Genomic DNA, 19,052 nt, shown 5'->3' with positions numbered 1-19,052 from the left:
GCCAGACACTATCAAACTCTTAGAGGAAAACATAGACAGAACACTCTATGACATAAGTCACAGCAAGATCCTTTTTGACCCACCTCCTAGAGAAATGGAAATAAAAACAAACAAATGGGATCTAATGAAACTTAAAAGCAAAGGAAACTACAAACAAGATGAAAAGACAACCCTCAGAATGGGCGAAAATATTTGCAAACGAAGCAACTGACAAAGGATTAATCTCCAAAATACACAAGCAGCTCATGCAGCTCAATATCAGAAAACCAAACAACCCAATCCAAAAATGGGCAGAAGACCCAAATAGACATTTCTCCAAAACAGATAAACAGATTGCCAACAAACACATGAAAAGATGCTCAACATCACTAATCATTAGATAAATGCAAATCAAAACTACAATGAGGTATCACCTCACACAGGTCAGAATGGCCATCATCAAAAAATCTACAAACAATAAATGCTGGAGAGGGTGTGGAGAAAAGGGAACCCTCTTGCATTGTTGGTGGAATGTAAATTGATACAGCCATTATGGAGAACAGTATGGAGGTTCCTTAAAAAACTAAAAATAGAACTACCATATGACCCAGCAATCCCACTAGCGGCCATATACCCTAAGAAAACCATAATTCAAAAAGAGTCTTGTACCACAATGTTCATTGCAGCTCTATTTACAATAGCCAGGACATGGAAGCAACCTAAGTGTCCTTTGACAGATGAATGGATAAAGAATATGTGGCACATATATACAATGGAATATTACTCAGCCATAAGAAGAAACGAAATTGAATTATTTGTAGTGAGGTGGATGGACCTAGAGTCTGTCATACAGAGCGAATTAAGTCAGAAAGAGAAAAACAAATATCATATGCTAACACATATATATGGAATCTAAGAAAAAGGTTCTCATGAACCGAAGGGCAGGACAGGAATAAAGACAGAGACATACGGAATGGACTTGAGGACCCGGGGAGGGTGAAGGGTAAGCTGGGACGAAGTGAGAGAGTGGCATGGACATATATACACTACCAAATGTAAAACAGATAGCTAGTGGGAAGCAGCTGCATAGCACAGGCAGATCAGCTCGGTGCTTTGTGACCACCTAGAGGGGTGGGATAAGGAGGGTGGAGGGAGACACAAGAGGGAGGGGAAATGGGGATATACATATGCACAGAGTTGATTCACTTTGTTATACAGCAGAAACTAACACAACAGTGTAAAGCAATTATACTCTAGTAAAGATGTTTAAAAAAAAGTAAAGCTGAGTAACTTTTTAAGAAGTAGTCATCTTAAATGTCTAAAAAGCAATGAAGTGAAGAATCAGATATTGAGAATGTCCTTTATTTAAAAATCTGGTGTGGGCTTCCCTGGTGGCACAGTGGTTGAGAGTCCGCCTGCCCATGCAGGGGACACGGGTTCGTGCTCCGGTCCAGGAGGATCCCACATGCCGCGGAGCGGCTGGGCCCATGAGCCATGGCCGCTGAGCCTGCTCATCCGGAGCCTGTGCTCCGCAATGGGAGAGGCCACAACAGTGAGAGGCCCGCGTACCGCAAAAAAAAAAAAAACAACAACAGATGTCTGCATCGACCTCCAGAAATTCTGATTCAGTAGATGTAGGGTAGACATCTGTATTTTTTAAGGTTTCCAGTTGTGGTAGAGAGAGGGTATTCCCTTTCTTATTCTTTGCTTCTCCAGAACCTAGCACAGTTGGAGGGAGGGAAGTAAGAGAAGAAGAGGGAGAACTGCTTTGGACTCCAGTTAATGCACTGAGGAGAACGGGCTACTACTAATTTGCACTCGATGATATATCGTACTAAAAACAACTACAATGTCAGGTAAACTTCCATTTGATAAAGATGCTCATCAGAAAGGAAGATGAATCATGTACGATATGGACTTGAAGTTTCTTCCTACTTCTCAAGTGACTTAGCTTCGAATTAACAATAAATAAAAAATTTTAAAAGCCCCCATCTTGCGCATACTTGACAACATCTCTCAGAAACGGTACAGTGAAGAAATGGTTGGCAATGTTCCCCGCATTGAACAGCAGTCGTCCATCTGAGCTTCGTTTTTGAGCCGTAGACAGAGAAATCTCACTATATTCCACCACCTGGTATACTCCATCTACTCGGCAAACCACTCCAACTGGTTCTGTAGGGTTCGTTTTCTCTACCACCTGCCACCAAAGGAAGACAACAGTAGAGAAAGAAATTTAATCAGGCGCTGCACTGGAGATCTGTCATTTTCCAAGATCACATTTACAATTTTACTTACTTTATCTTTAAGGTATTAAGTCCAGAGGAATCTTCAGATAATCATCTATCTGAAAAGAGGTAAATTATCTCCCTCCTATTTATCATCTAACTAAACTGTACAGTAGAAAGTCCATCATACACATAGGGCCCAGAAGAAATCACACTGGACTGGGAATAACTAAATGAGGAGTCTACGCCCCCCCGAATATGTTTTTATTACTGAATTTATCCTTAACCACACTCAACTACTTTGAGAATAAATGAAACAAAATCTGAGATTCACAAAACAAGAGAAGTAAGGCATTTTGCCTCTCATTTTGCACAAATCAATATTTCATTTGAAAATGGTGTTTCTTTCATTTTCATTCATGAATACAGCAAATTCCTTATATTTCAGGGGCTTGGCTAGGAGGTAGGAGGGTTAGAGCGGGCAGGTCACAGGGTTCCACTCCAACTTCAGTCAGAAAAGCCCACTCATATTTATGTTTTGCAGGCTAGGTTTTGTTTGAAGTAAGAGGTTCTATGCTTTTTTAAAAAGTCTGAAAACCAGTGATTTGATAATCTAGCAAAGACTCTCGGATGATCAGGGAGCTGAGAGAAAAGTATTTGGTCAAAATCAGAGGGAAAACATAAGAGTATGTAATTTTTAAAAACCTCACAGGTGATTCTGATACCCCACTACCCTAAGCATATATCACTGACCTAAATTAAGTGTTTAGAATAAAATCATGAAACAACTGTATGCAATGCACTAATAGAAAACCCAAGCCTCAGATGAGATGAATATCCAGCAGAAGAATCAAACAATTAAAATATATGAAGATACTATTTTTGCCCTGTTCGATTAACAATTCAGCATATTCCAGAGTATTTTGAAAAATCTGTCCCCACTTTGAAAAGTCTATCCAAACCATACATGAAATTATATCAATAAAATTAAAGATTTTCTTCAGCAACTGATCTCTTAAAATAAATACAGCCAGTGGTAGTCCCTTCCAGACAACTAAAGCCAGTATTGAGCACTTAGTTTACACAGCAATTAGAGACATAGGCACTGAGTGTAGCTCAGTGAGGCTGGGCTACTGGATACGTAGGCCTGCTGTGTAGTTTCATTGTCTGCTGCCCTGAAAGGAGTACAGTATTCAATGAAAAGAAACCTTCTACCACAGAAGTGGATTAAACTGGAGGGAAACATACAGCAAAATTATTTAAACCAATCATGGACCTATTTGCAATTCTAGTCTATCACTTCACATTCTCTACAGTAGGTATCTCAGTAGACAGGGAATCTGGAATAGATTCCTCCCATTCCCATTAAAACACACACACACACACACACACACACACACACACACACACACACACACACACACGAGGTTTGTTTTCCAATCACTTCTATACAACCCTACTCCTAACCAGCCATGGAAAATAAAAATAAGCATATTCACACTTTACTTCCCAAGTGTTAATCTGCCAGTAAAAGGTTTACTTTTATAACAACTCTGAACCTCCAAATACTGTAAAAGTCCAGATTACAAAAGAAAGCATTTGTAAAGTACATGAAGTTGGAAGTCAGTTTACATTCTACAGAAAAGATTTACAGCATAAAATTAAGAGGTCTCTTGATTTCCTACAAGTTAAATCCTGAAAAGCTGAGTTCAAAGTAACACTTCAACCTCAAAGTTACTGCAACTGCTTTACAAAATCATCTTTTCTTTTTTTAAACATTTTTTAAAGGAATTTTTTTCTTTCTTTTTTAAATTTAATTTATGTATTTACTTATTTATTTTTGGCTACACTGGGTCTTCATTGCTGCACGTGGGCTTTCTCTAGCTGCGGTGAGCAGGGGCTACTCTTCGTCGCGGTATGTGGGCTTCTCATTGCGGTGGCTTCTCTTGCTGCAGAGCACAGGCTCTAGGCACGCAAGCTTCAGTAGTTGTGGCACGTGGGCTTCAGTATTTGTGGCTTGCAGGCTCTAGAGCGCAGGCTCAGTAGTTGTGGCACACAGGCTTAGTTGCTCCACGGCATGTGGGATCTTCCCGGACCAGGGATCAAACCCATGTCCCCTGCATCAGCAGGTGGATTCTTAACCTCTGTGCCACCAGGGAAGCCCTAAAATTATCTTTAATTAACAATCATTCCTACTCTCTCAGCTATGAACTTTTGTAAACCACTCCACTAAGTCTTTTCTCAAGGCTCTCACTCCATAAAAAATACTTAATTCACCAAGACAGGAGCCTATTAAAGAATTAAAAAAGAATTCCCTGCATAGAATTCTACTACACACTATGAATCACTCCCTAATTTAGGTGTTTTTAAAAATATACTTTAACATCTTGATTTTTTTTAAATTAAAAGTGTGGGAGGACAGATTACATAAATGGTTTCTACTATTTCTAAAAGTTTTTAACATATACCAGTCTTGTAATATTTCGGTTCCATTTGAATATGTATTTATGCATTCATTGAGTGACGATTACATTATATGCCAGACACAGAACTAAGCAGGAAGACTGAGACAGGATTTGTCCTAGAGGACCCAGGGGAAATGGAGAAGAGAGAATGGTTATATTTACATTCCTGTATGATTAATATACTCATAAAAGTTGGCACACCAATTCAACGCTTTTTGAGCTGCCAGCAAGAACATAATTAATCTAAAGAATTTGGCTTTATAAATGTGATATAATACTAAGAATAAGAGTTGGGAAACAGTTCTAATCCTGCCTCTGCTAATGTGATGAAGGACCTTGAGCCTGGAACTTATTTAGTACTGGAACTCAGAGTGTCCATTTCTGAGATCAAAGGGGTTGACCAGATACATGATCTCTGACGTCCCTCCCAGGTTCAACATTCTCTAATCATTTAGAATTTAAATTGATTCTGAAGCTCAGAGCAGTAAAATTTTAAGTTTCCATTTTAGAAAGAAGAGTGACACCAAGTGGAACAAAGTCAGAAATACAGTTTTGTTTTGTTTTTTAAAGCTTAGTAGCTACGTAATTAAAATCCAATGCACTATTTCTATTACAGTTTAGTAGCTATTTACAATACAGCACAGATACTCATAGAGTACTGAAATGGATAGAGGTCTTCAATCAATGAACTAAACCAACCCTTTACTTTCAGAGTCAGGAGTCATCTTCTTAGGTCTACCAGCTTATTCTCTCAAAACTTGTACTAGTAAATTTAAGACTTCAGCTTCTGTGACTTTGCATTAGATTTGTAGATTAATTTGGAGTGAAATTACATCTTTGTAATAGAAAATTTCCAACCAAGGATATGATATGTCTCTTATGGCAGCTCTTCTTTTTAAATTCATATATTTAAAATTTATATGTAGTTTAATTTGTTTTTGTCAGATGCCTATACGGTTTTTGCTTCTGGGAAAGAGGTCTTCCCTTCATGTTGATTATAAAATTATTCTAACACAACACTGTAAATCAACTAAACTCAAATAAAAAAATAAAAATAAATAAAATTATTCTAAACTTTCTTCTATCATCTTTATGGTTTTTTTACTTGGTAATGCCTTTGAAATTGATCTTGGTATGAGCTCTGAGGGAGACATCTTACTTTATTTTTATCCAGTTATCCCATTCATTTCCCCCCAATGAGTTGAAATGCCATCTTTACGTGAGTTTGTTTCTGACTGATCTGTTCCATTAACCTGTCATTCTATTCTGGTTTCAGTACTACACTCCTAGTTATTTTATTTACAACCCATTTTAATATCTGATAGATTGTCTTCAACCCTCTTCCTTATCATCATTTTTTTCAACATTTTCCTGGTCATCTTTACAATCTAAACTTTATTTATTTATTCTAAACTTTACAATCATTTTATCGAATGTCCCCAAAATAGTCTCACTAGGACTTTGATCAGGATTGTGTTATACTTTAATTCTGTGAGAATTGATACCTTTACAGATTTCCAGGAAAGTAATATTTACATTAATATTTTCAAATCTTCCAAAGTGTCATTAAGGTCTTTCATGTCATAAAGGCAAGTCTCTTATATTATCATCTATGCAACCAAAAAACAATGCTATAAAGAACTATGCCAAGGACAGCTGTATTATATGGCATTACAAACCTCCCTCTGTCTCAATATCAGTATGTTTGTGGTCATTCATGCAGTTATTTAATCTCGTTAATTGTCCTTATCCCCTATCTGCATATTTCCATCTTATTCACAAGACTATCATGAGTTACCCTGTCAAATGCCTTACTGACGTCTACATCTGCTATTTCTACCATATTTCCTTTACCTACTACTCCCGTAACTGTCATAGGAAGAAACTGGGTTAATCTGATCAAATACAACTTGATATTAATGAATCCAACAACTTGATATTAATAAGCCCATCCCAGGCCTAGTGGTGACCATTCACTTTCCCAGGTACTTACAAATCATCCTTTTATGTTTTAAACTCTTACTTGTGATGGACTAAGCATACATCATTACGTCTAGAATCAAATGTTGCCAATTTAAGAAAAAAAGTGGGTGCGGGACAGTTTAGTTACTTTAGAAGTTGAATGGTTCTAAAATATCCAAATCACCCTAATAAATCTAGTTTGACTCCTGGAATGTATATACTGACAAGAGAAAGACCACTTAAAGCCTCATTATAGTTGAGAAAGGCATTACCTTTGCTCCACAGTCGGCTCCTTTCTGAATGCAAAATCCAATGAACCGTGGGTCTGCCACTTTTACTAATATGTTGTCAACACAATAGACATGAATGCTCCAAATGCCTCTTTGCTCCATATCCTCCACGATATTCTGGGCTGCAAGCGCCCGATAAAGACCACCATTCCCATCTGGGAAACAAAATAGCCTGTTAGTAGCACACCAAAACTCAGTGTGACAGTAACCCAAAGATTGTTTAATGTTTCTCAACTGGGATGAAGATCTCTGAAAACCAGTTTTACATTACAGGGCCAAGGAAACTGAATGTTCATAAGGAAGGATTCAGGTGTCAAAAAGTTATACTACGTGATTTTGAAGGTAATTTAGCGTAAGTATAATAACATTATTAATGTGGGGCTAGGCAACTCCAAAGAACATACTTTTCTTTTTAACTCAGCCCTTTTACCAATTTGGCCTATAATATATTGTGAAACATAAAATTCTTTAACAGGCAATATTTTTTTATAACATTTCAAGTTTTATTTGTATGATTCAAGTTAGCTCTGTATTTATAGCCCCAACACTGACAATTTCATCCATCTCAAAAATAAAAATACATGAGTATTGATACCAAATGATTCGTTAAGAAACCAGATTAATATGAAGGTCTATGGTGATTTAAACTAAATATATGCAAAAGCCTCTTCTTTCCCCATCTATTTTTAGTGCTGCTTTAATGTACTTCTTCCATCAACAACCTCAGCTACAGCTTAAATGACAAAAAATTAGACAACTTCACAAAACAAAGCTAAAAATAGTAAACTCTTCCATTAATTAAAAAGAATTGAGTGGGGGGGAGAAAAGAGTTGAGATGAAATAAAAGCCTACACCTGCAAAGCCCCACTGTAAATACTGTTTTTATTTCCTTTCAGCCTTTCCTTCAAGAAGAGCTTCACATAGATGAGAATCTGTTGACACATTTACTTTATATTATAGTGGGATCATACTTATGGTCACTATATGTGGCTACACAGGCAACACACTGCCCAATCCTAGGGATGCCATTAGCAAACTACAACTGTGCAGGTAGCTCTGTATTTCTCATTCTCTTACTTAACCTACTGAAACTATTTTGCTTTGTCAATTAGTATCTCCACACAATTATTTCAATACTGTTTAAGAATTAATGCTACAGGTGAACTATAATCTAGCCTCTTATTTTTTAAGCAGCAGATGGTTTCCAATTTTTCACTACAATAAACAATGTAGCCATGAACAATACTGTATATAAAATACTCTGAATGCTGCTCAAATTGCTCTCAAGAGCAGACGTCCACAGAAGTATAAAAGCATATCCATTTCACCCATGGGCATTTCCATTTTTTTTAATCACTGCCAAATTTAAAAATAATTAAAATATTAATTTTTAACATCCAAATCACCGTATTAAAAAAATATATATCAAAACTTAAAGAGCTACATATCGTAAATCAACCGTACTTCAAAAAAACAATTTAATGAGTTGTGTTACCACCACTTCTAGTCACCATTAAATAAGAATGGTTACAAACCTGGAGCCATAGAAACCTTGTTCTTCTCTTCCAAAATAATTTTCCCATCAAAACTCATAGCAGGCAGCATTCCCTGCTGAAAAAAGATTACATTCTCTTTTTTTAAACCAAAGTACTTGTGCTTTGTGAAGAATTCCTTTGTAGATTCCATTGTTCTGCCACTGGTCATTATATACCTTGCAAGAGAAAAGTAAATCTTCTAAGCCATAGCACTATGTGAATTAGGGCAAAGTCAAGTCTTGTCTATTTCCTAAGCTAAAGAAAATTTTTGAGGGCACTGTTTATTGTTTTCACTTCCTTCATCCTCTTCCTGGATAAGGCAGCATTAGCTGCTACCCAAGGGGAATTTCTTCCAGTAACTTCATCAATCCTCATGTATAAAATAAATCTGTAACAATATTAAAACATATCTCCTGCAACAGAAAGCCTACAACTGGCTCAAGTAAACATTTTAGAACTCTGAAAAGTGTATTCTAGGTTGAAATCTCCTATACTAGTAATAGGGAGAAAAGGATAAATGTAATACATTCTAATTATCTCTTATGGTTCTTTTTACAAAAAAATTGAAATGGAACCTGGGCTCTGCTCACCCTTTATTTAAAATCATAAAAGTATAATTATACTCTCTGTTGTCACAAAAATCCAACCCATGCCACTGTAGCAAAAGAGAAAAAAATTCTATCTAAAACCATTATTAGTGACTACAATAGCTTTTCCCCTTACTAAAATGTAAACCATATATAAGTAGGGATTTTTGTCTGTCTCGGTTCCCAGCACCCAGAAGTAGGTACTCAATTAATATCTGTTAAATGAAGAACATTATATAATTTCCCAGCACAGTCAATATCTGTCTGATTAACAAATTATCCTGGGTATTATGAGTATTATGAACCCTGGGCACAAAATCTTTGGGCATCATGATTTAGATGACAAAAGAAGTGACTAAACTGTTCCACATAAGAAAAATAAATTCTGAGCTGTGAGGAGAAAGAAAAAGAAGAAAATCCAACATGATAGTGGGAGGCCAGGGAAGTAGAATTTTGGCCACTTAGAACACAGACGTCCTTCAAAAATCCCCGAGGGAATCAAAATGAAGAAAATAGTTCACAGCTGGCCAATACCAACCTTAATAGCTAGAAAAGCTGAGGAAATTACAAAAAGCCTATTTTTAAAGGCATCAGAGAGCTACAAAAGCAACATGGATTAGAACTAAAATTCAAGAGAGTGAGAATCTTTCAAAGGAGAGCTAAAGATATGCAGCTGCCTTTTCCTGGGGGTATTTGCTGATCTGGGGTAAAGGCTAGTGGTAGAGAATCTGAGCTTGGACCAGGCAGAAGGGCAGAGAAACCAGCAGAGTTTTTGTTGGTCACCTGGAGCTAAAATAACAAGATTAGGGACTTGAGGGATTTCAAACGCACAGCTGGTTTCCCCCTCAAAACATGCTAACTTCCAAAGCTGCTCTGAGAAACACATTCAAGAGCTAAATCAAAACCTTTTAAAAAACAGAGCAGAATTTCCTGTAATCTCTTGGTGTTTAGAAGATGAACACTGGCCGAGATAGGCCCTGAGGACCTGGCATACTATCAGAGACTGAGAATCCCAGTTTGGCCCACAGCAGAGAAATCAATGGGGTTTCAGCTGGTGTGTATGGGAGAAAGGTGAGGTTTCAGGAGGACTAAATAACCCAATACTTAAGGATATGAGTTTCTAGAGTGAGAGAACCCACTGAGTGCCCACAGCAGTGACTGAAAATAGATCCATACCACGTCGTCATGAAATTTCAGTTACTAAAGATAAAAAGAGACCCCAAATTCTTTCAGAGCAAAAGGGGGGAAAAAAAAAAAGACTGGGAATCAGAATGGCAATGGACCTCTCCAAAGCAATGCTGAAACAATAGAGCAATGCTTTCAAATTTCAGAGGGAAACTGATTTTCAATCAGAAATTCTATACATAGACAAAGTACCACTCAATATGAAGTTTCTAGACCGCGAGAACCATCTGAGCACCCAAAGGTACTCAGGTAGGGATTAAAAGTTGGAGGTGAGTATATATTGCTCGTTAAGGCTACAGTGATTATCTATCTAGCTGTAACACATATTTTAACATATATAGTAAATTATAGCTCCCAAGAAAATCTGTAGTAACAGGAAATACATCTGCCTATGAATAAAGTACATATGCATTTTGAATATTATAAACCAATACATGTTCAGACACTGTCCCATAATGAGAAATACCTTACCACGGAATGATGCATTTGTTGCCATGATATTTTTCAGCTAACTGTTGAAGCTTCAGGATACGCTCTGCTTGAATCTGAAAAAGTGTCTTATGGGATGGCAAACCAACATCATACATCCCCTTGGGATATGCAACACCAAGTCTTGTCCCCTGCCCACCAGCTAGAAGAAGAACTGCTACTTTGTTCTGAGAAATCTGGAAAAGTCCTAAAAAAGAAAATACGTGTATCACTCTATACTTCAACACTTTAGGATTACATATACAAAGGTAGCTGCAAAGAGTCACCCTATCTGCATAAGGCGTAAAGACAAGGAATTCACAAGTAATCATGGATGACTATCTTGTTAATAAAAACATTTTTATTATTAAAAAATTAAATTTATATAACCCAACCAAACACCAAACAATGAATAATATACTTTAATGAACTAATAATTTTTATTCTGATAAGATTGGAAGGCAAAGACCAAGAGATGTTATAAATGTTATACAAGCACTTGACAACTTATCAGATGTGGCAAGTTAAGAAAAAGATAGGATAAAAGCAGATCCCTAGGCTTCAGGATGAATGATGATGCTATTAAATTACCTCCAGCTGATCAATCAATCAATAACAATTAATCAGTCAATGAGGATGTAAGTATACTAGACAAGCTACCATCCAGTAAATGTAAAGAAAAGAAAACCTGAGTTGGGAAAGCAGTGTAGTGCAGCGGTTGAGAAGCCGGGCTCTGAAGTCAGGACAGCTGGGTTTGAAACCCAACTCAAGTGAATGAGCTCAGGGTATTTGCCTGCAAAAGGGCATCAGGAGACTTTGTGGAATGATGGAAATGTATATCTGACTGGGGTGGTAGTTACATGGGTGTGTAAATTTGCTAAAAACTCGTAAAACTAGTGCATTTTATTGTATGTAATTATACTTCAGTAAAATTTATTAAAATGCCTTCTTTTTTTTTAAATGGGTCATCTATTGCAGCTCAGAAGGATGTGACACGGAGTTTTTTTGAAACTGTAAGTGAAACTATAAATGTTATTAAGAGACAGAGGCTCTCAGTTTTGATTAAAAAATAAAATAAAATAAAATCTTGCCATGTACCATTTCTAAGAGCTACCTCATAACTCTAAGGTAGACAGCTTCAGCACCAGAAGGTAGAGTAGCTTATGGGAAGAGGCAACATAGAAACTGGATCTCTGGGAAGCTAGGAAAGCTGTAAAAGGTCAGATGTGATAAAGCAATGGTTGATGGCTTTTGTTCTATTTTCTGAATTTCATACTTTCATTAAAATTCTCAGAAATTCTATGAACAAGGCAGGCCACTATCCACAACTGTAGGCCAAGCCAGAGGGGGCAGTGGTGGCCAGTATCAATTATTATTATTTTTTACATCTTTAGGGAATGCAGGTTTGTCTAATTTACCAGCTTTAGGCTTTACGTGTTTTTGATATATTGGGCTTTCCTAAAGCTAATATATTAGTACATTGTGAACTTAAAGAAATATTCTTAATAAATCCATTATAAAATCAGAACTGTCCTGATTCTACAATCTGTCTTCACCAGTAACTAAGTACAGCCAAGGATGTTATGCAAGAACTTTCTAGCAATTTTTTCAATCAAAAAATTTAAAAGCACATTAGATATTTCCATAATTCTCACCTTTGATGTAAAGCTGCGAGCTTAGCTATCTGAGAATTAATTTTCTCTCTTTCTTCATTGCCTATAACTAGATTGTCCTTTTCCTTTTCTCCATGGCATTTCATTGTACCTTATCAGAGTTTGAAAATAGAATACCAGGGGTAATGTTAGACTCCAAAATAGTAACTAAAAATCTAAAAGGCAGGTATAATTTTCCCCATTTTAGAGATAATAGGCTCAGATGAGTTAATGATCTTGCCCAAGGTCACACAACTAAAAAGTGTGAATCAGGATTAGAACTTGACCCCAGGGCCTATTCACCAGCACTGCACTGCCCACAAAGGTCTCTTATCACACCCAAACATTTAACAGATAAATTACATAGCACCATAATTTTTAGGGGTGTAAACTGTCCTTCCTATTTCCTTCTTGCCCTTCCTACTCTTTTCTACTGAATTCATGAGAGGTTGTGCTGCCTTTTCTTATCTATCTTACCCATCACCCTACATGGAAAAGCTGCTGAGCCGGGAAGAGCCCACATTCTCCAAAACTTGCTGAACACTGAATTTCTAACAGCATTCCAGCTCCGTGTTGTGCTTAAACACTCCCCACAACCACCATGTAACGAAGACTGGCTGAGATGAAGCAATCTGAAGGGAACAGGGAACCATATAAAGCAGTTTTGAAAACCATTTTACATTTGGTTATTCCTTGAGTTATGAAAGAAACTATGGTTTCTAGGAAATAAATTTAACTCTGCTGTCACTGACCCAAAAAGCATTATTTTAAAATACAGGTCCACAATCCCTTACCTAAACCAGATTTATTTCAGCATTTTATTTCAGAATGCAGAACTCTTCAAAATTTAGAAAAGGAATATAGTACATAGACAATATGTTATATTTTACCCCAGCAGATCTGAGACAGTACCTTATAATCACATTAAGTGGGATAAAAAAAGTTTATCAATAGTCTCATGTCTGTTCAGGTCAGGTTTCACACCATTTTAGAATGGCAGACAAGTAACTTCAGTCTGTCTGGACCCTCACATACCACCAAAGGTGCTGGAATCAAAAATATTTCTAAACATGTTCCCAAAAAGTCCCAGATAAATATTCTGGACACAAAGGTCTTTGTTTATTTGGTACTATTTATTTTCTTTATAGAGCACATGTGTTTTAAGTTGTACTCTTAATATGGCTCTAATCATCCTTCCTGCCTTCTTACTTTTACCTTCGGTCCAAAAGTAAGTTTCTTCTCTCAGCTCCCTTACCTGTAAAAGGTAAGAGCCCCACTCCCAGAGTCAGCTCCACATCTGAGCTCCTGCTTGCCAGATGGCCAAGCAACACCAACCAGCACTTTCCACAGATTCTTACTGGTTATCAAAATATCACTGTATAACCTTTTCTCTTCCTTGGATCAGTTCCCTAAACTACTGCTTCATTCCAAATTTCCAAATGTTTCCATTCTAAAGCTGTGCTAACCAACAGCTGATAGTGGTCTCTTTCTTCATTGAAATAAATGGCATGTGTTTATTTCCTAAGCCCCCGACAGCCATACTTTCTCCAATTCTTCTTTCCATCTGTGGACCTGATAACCCATCTAATCACTATGTCTTAAAAGTAGCATTGAGACCATGCTTGCCAGGGGTACATTTCCAGGCAGATCTACATTTACATCTCATCTCCACCTAGCCACAACTATTATAATGAATTATAACACAATCCATAAATATTTGTGATAAAAAGGTGTCTCTGCATTAACTTCTACCTGCTGTATGCATCTCACTTATGAACAGAGAAAAACAAGAGGAAAGAAAGCACTCCCTAGAGTATCAAAGCCAGCTTCAATTCAAGAACTAAATAAATGTAGCTACAGCTGTTGTTAACAATACCAAATCGTGTGGGGCTGAAGTATTCATCCATTTCATCTGTGTTACTACAATAAAACTGCAATGTTTATCAAAAGTGTGTAACACATAAATTAGTGTGTCTTATAATGACAGATAAAATACTTCTTGAAATAAAGCAGGCCAATAAAATTCAGTAAGCCTTTTAGTTACATGGCAATATACATGATTTCAAACTGTATGGGTCATACCATAAACTTTATACAGGCAGCATTGCACCTATTTGAAAAATGTTAACTGATTATAAATGTATTTAACCCATGTGACAATTAGGAAATTATGAACTTCTATCCCAAAACTTCTGCAAATATATGGGAAAAAAACCCTGAAAAGTACATTACTATATCATCTTTTCATTACAGGTCACTAGAGTTAATTACCTTCCCACAGAAATCAGGACCTAACACACACTAAATCAGAAGTTTAAAAAAATCAAGCCAGAATGGGCCATTTCCAGGGCAGGGGTGTACCTCTCTCCTTGGGGAGTCATGCATGTTAGCCCAACAGAGTCCGAGCACTTTTCCTGATAACATTTACAACAAACAGAGAAAAGAGTTTACAGTGGCCTCTCACAGGTCAACTGCTTCCTGGATAACTTCCTGCTTGGACTAGTTCCTCTCATACATACTCTTTGATTTGGGCATGTGCCTGAAACAAGGAGGTTGGCACAGGTGCTTCTGATGTAGAGCATTGCCAGAGCTTTCTATCTAAACTTTCAGCACTCCTGGACAAGGGATGGGGTAAACAGGCTTTTCAACTGGTGGAAATGAAGAAAGACTATACACGAGAGAGGAGATATTTTAAGTCTTTAATTTTTAATCACATTTTACAGGTGAAACAATTATTTTATGGATTAACTACTTCCCCAAAATATTAAGCACAAAAAGTAGACTAATAAGGGAAATCTCTATTTGAACTGGTTTCAGATACTGGGGGATTATTGTGAATTTCACTAGGTATAATAATGGCATTGTAATTAGGAAGAAAATGTCCTTATACTTAAGAGATGTATACTGAATTTTATGAGGGTAAACATAATGTTTGCAAGTTGCCTTAAAATACTACAGCAGAGAAAAATGAAAGAGGGATAGATTAAGCAAAATTAACAAAATTTTGATAATTATTTAATTAAGGTAATGCATATATAGAAGTTCATTATACTATTTTTTGTCCCCAAATATCTGCTTCCAAATACGCTTGAAATTTTTCATAATAACAATTTCTGGAGCAGGCTACAAGACTATACATAAACTATAATCCTAATGTACGTGTATGTATATAAGAAAATACTATAAAATATTACTAGTGAGTATTTATCTCTGGATTGTGGGACAGCAGAGATTTATCTTTTTTCCTTTGTAATTCTTAGTATTTTCCAACTTCTCCAAAATAAGTATGTGTTACTTTTAAAATAAAACAAATCTATTAGAAATATCACTGCACTAGATTTCAGGAAATGCAGAGGAGGATAATGTTATGAATACATTTTTTCTAAACAATCCATTTACTTTTCTACAATGCTATATAGATTAATTTTTTAAATGTCTCACAGGTTAATAAAAGGGCTAACACTGAATATTAATTTCTTATTATAACACAGAATTACAAGATTGTTTTGTGTTCAGTTTAAGCATGCATTTCTTTTCATAAAGAACGGGATTTTTTTTAAAGCAAATATATTTTCCCAGTGTGAATATCTTTTCTAAAATGATATTCTCATTGAAGCTTCTGAACTACTTCTTCCAAGATCTCAGTTTTGTAAGATAGAGGTTTTTCAGTTACCCCTCTACGTTCCATTTTCTACAACTGGCCAGAACACTTCAAGAATTAAATCAAAACAAGATCTCTCTTCAATAAAGAGCACAGTGGTAGCTTACGTATTTATCCTTAACCAATAATTTTCCACCCTAGGTGTTAAAATGTCTAAGGTCAATAGCCACCAGACACTTTGAAATTATTGTACAATGCTTTTATTTCCCTGATCCTGGGGCAGTGGGATGGGGGCAGGCGCAGCGGGGGCTGGGGGGGAGGTTGTCTTTGATACAATTATCAGGAATTTCCTACTATCTGAAATAAAGCATTGGAATCTTTGCAATGGCAATCTCTTTCCTTTGATAACTTACTGCAGAAACTTCCTTTTGTTATGAATTTGCACACATATGGCAGGTTCTACCTAATGAAAAGGTTGTTAATGTCAGTTAAAAAGTCTCCCTCTCCACCCCGACTGCTTAAGCCACAAATAAATATTCTTCCCTTGAGAGCAAGCCAAAAGGAAGTTTGCTTTGCACCTTCTTATACTAGACTTGCTTGTAACAGTTCTGGATTTTAATCCAAATGAGAAGTCATAAATGTGGACTTTTAGTTCCACAGATTCCAACAAGAAGGCCATAAAGAAGAGACTCAAACTATAGGAAGTCTTGACTGTTGCTCATGTTCCCCATTATACAAGGCCAAAGCTTGGCTTTCCATAAGAGTTAATTCTAAGACTTTATCTCCATAAAATCACAAGGAGAAATATAGGCAGCTGGAATACCAGAGGGTAAGAAGAGGTCCTGTGTGGCTTTTGGTGAAACCCAGGGAGGGAGGGAAAGATTAATGAATCCAAAGTTAGTGGGGGTCACAGTGTCACTACTGCCCTCCATTCAGAAGGATCCATCTGGAAGCCACTCTCTCACATCTAGTGGCAGAGCCCTGTTCTAAGTAAGAAGCAAGGTTGGCCACTACCAAGCATTTTAAATATGAAAGGGCCCTCCTTGAAGATCATCCAATTATTTTCAATGTTTTTAATCTTCAACCCCTTTTAAGTAAAACTTCATGTAAAGAGGTTTATTTGTTTATGTATCAAACACATAAAAACAGGTCAAAGTAGAACTGCTCCTGGAGTGGGGAGATGAAGGGGCTGGAGACCTACCTGTTTAGTATCTGTTCCCCCCTCTCCACAGTTTCACCAGCAGTTGAAACCCTAGAGGTCTTTGGAACAGTTTGAAAAACAGATCTGTAAGCCCAGAGAAAGACATGAAGATAATGGCAGAGAAGAAGGTTGATAATGGCAGTTATGTTTCTTTTTTGGGGGGTTGCAGGGAGTGCCAAAAAGCGAAAGACAATAAAAATACCCATAGTGTGGTGCAAATTTAGACTATAAATCATATCTATAAAAGTAAATACGTATATAATCAAGTACTAGGTGGCAATGTGGACAAATAAAAACATAGATTTGATGAGGTTATGGGCAATTTCTCTACTGTAGTTCTGTTACTTTGATATTATTTTTGCGATAATGTTTTTTTAAAAAGGAAAAAGTATTAGTCCAATCTGTTCATTCGACAACTGAGGAAATGAGGTCCAGATTTGACAATAGCATGTACAAACACTCAAGGGCCTGCAATATTTAGTCACTTTTACTTATGGAGGAGTAGTAGATTATAAAAACCACAGTTCTTAACCCTACCAAAAAAAGCTAAATTTTAGCTATTTTGCCATTGTCAAAAGCACTCATTAGTATTAGTTATGAGGACAGATTTTATGATATGCTTTAGAGAAAAAAGCATTGGGGAAATTCAACAAACATTTATCGACCAACATATAACTGCAAAACACCGCTCTAAATGCTATGTGACATACATAGACACCTAGGACACGGGCTGCTCTTTAAAAGTTTACAATGTAATGATGAAGATAGACATAAACAACCCTTATTATAAGGAAAAATGAAAGATGAGCATGGACAAATAATTTCAACCTGGGACACTGACAGAAAGGTGACAGATGAAAGAGTATGTGTGGTGAACCTTGGAGAATGAGTGTAAGTTTCCCGAGTGGCACAGCCACCTCACTGCACAGCTCCAGGAGACGGGTGGCGTCACAAGGTGATCCAGCTACATGGAGAAGGGGTAAAGGCCAGACCCAGCTAAGGACGAGCATGAGCAAAGGCAGGAAAGGCATACTAGAATGTTCAGAGAAAGGTGAATTACAGGGTCCAGCCGAAAGGTGTGGGGCAGTAGCAGTGGAGAGAAACATAAGAGACAAGATTGGATAGGGCCGTGTTAGGGAAGGGTTTTGGAGTAAGCTAGCATAAACTGAATCATGCAGCTTGTGCTTCAGGAAGGGAAATCTAATAGAAGTACGGACACTGAGAAAGGAAAGAGACTTAGAGGCAAATTATGACTTGAATGAGAAGAGCCTTGAATCAGGCACCAGAAATGAAAAGAGAATGGAGACATGGGCAACAGGAGCCACTGTGGCCTCTTGGCCACACAATCTGTCACTCTCAGATCAGTCACCTGGCTTAAGGTCTTAAGGAAGTGAAAATACTGTTACTTTAATGGTTTTAGTACATCTCATAATAAGCCTTAGAGCAAATCTTCCCAGGCTCAGTACCTTCACTTTCCCAGGCCTGCAGCTGATCGTGATCCCTGGTAGCACTGCCCAACACCTCTCGAGGGACAGCTTCCATCCGTGAGTCCACTTTCTCTGGCTGGGAAGAATGGTTAAATCCTTCAATGGCCTTTTGGAAAAAGAAGTTCAGCTCCTCAAAGTTCATGGCCTGGAGCTCTGTGAAAAGTTCTACCTGTTGGGCTTCTTCCAGCTCATTCCAGAATTGCAATAGGTGTTCTTGCCCAGCTTTGGACAACCTGAGTTTGAGGTCATTAACATTCATAATGCTCTGGTAGCCAAGTTTTGTGATAACTGGGGTGTAATTTCTGCACCTGTAAACCTGAAAGAGAAAAGAAATGAAGAGCAGGTCAAAGCCCAACCTCAAAACCTGAGATTTTTCCTGCTAAAAATAAGTACATTAAAAAAAAAAAAAAAAGGG

General features: G+C 37.1%; 1 protein-coding gene across 6 annotated transcripts in view; it reads right to left on the bottom strand.

The window, feature by feature from the left end:
- UHMK1 (U2AF homology motif kinase 1) overlaps positions 1-19,052 on the bottom strand; it is a 104,872-nt gene that overhangs the window by 9,346 nt on the left and 76,474 nt on the right. For all 6 annotated transcript variants that reach the window (XM_024751608.1, XM_024751606.1, XM_024751609.1 and 3 more), the window contains 5 exons: positions 18,617-18,953; positions 10,700-10,904; positions 8,457-8,632; positions 6,904-7,076; positions 1,983-2,176 (listed from right to left, as the gene is read on the bottom strand). In XM_024751608.1, the coding sequence (XP_024607376.1) occupies positions 1,983-2,176; positions 6,904-7,076; positions 8,457-8,632; positions 10,700-10,904; positions 18,617-18,953 (1,085 nt within the window). The remainder of the gene's footprint in view (positions 1-1,982; positions 2,177-6,903; positions 7,077-8,456; positions 8,633-10,699; positions 10,905-18,616; positions 18,954-19,052) is intronic.

The sequence above is a fragment of the Neophocaena asiaeorientalis genome, unplaced genomic scaffold (assembly GCF_003031525.2).
Source record: "Neophocaena asiaeorientalis asiaeorientalis breed wild unplaced genomic scaffold, Neophocaena_asiaeorientalis_V1.1 scaffold156, whole genome shotgun sequence".
NCBI lineage: Eukaryota > Metazoa > Chordata > Mammalia > Artiodactyla > Phocoenidae > Neophocaena > Neophocaena asiaeorientalis.
Note: the sequence above shows the minus strand (reverse complement) of the source record. Positions and strands in the feature narration are given on the sequence as shown.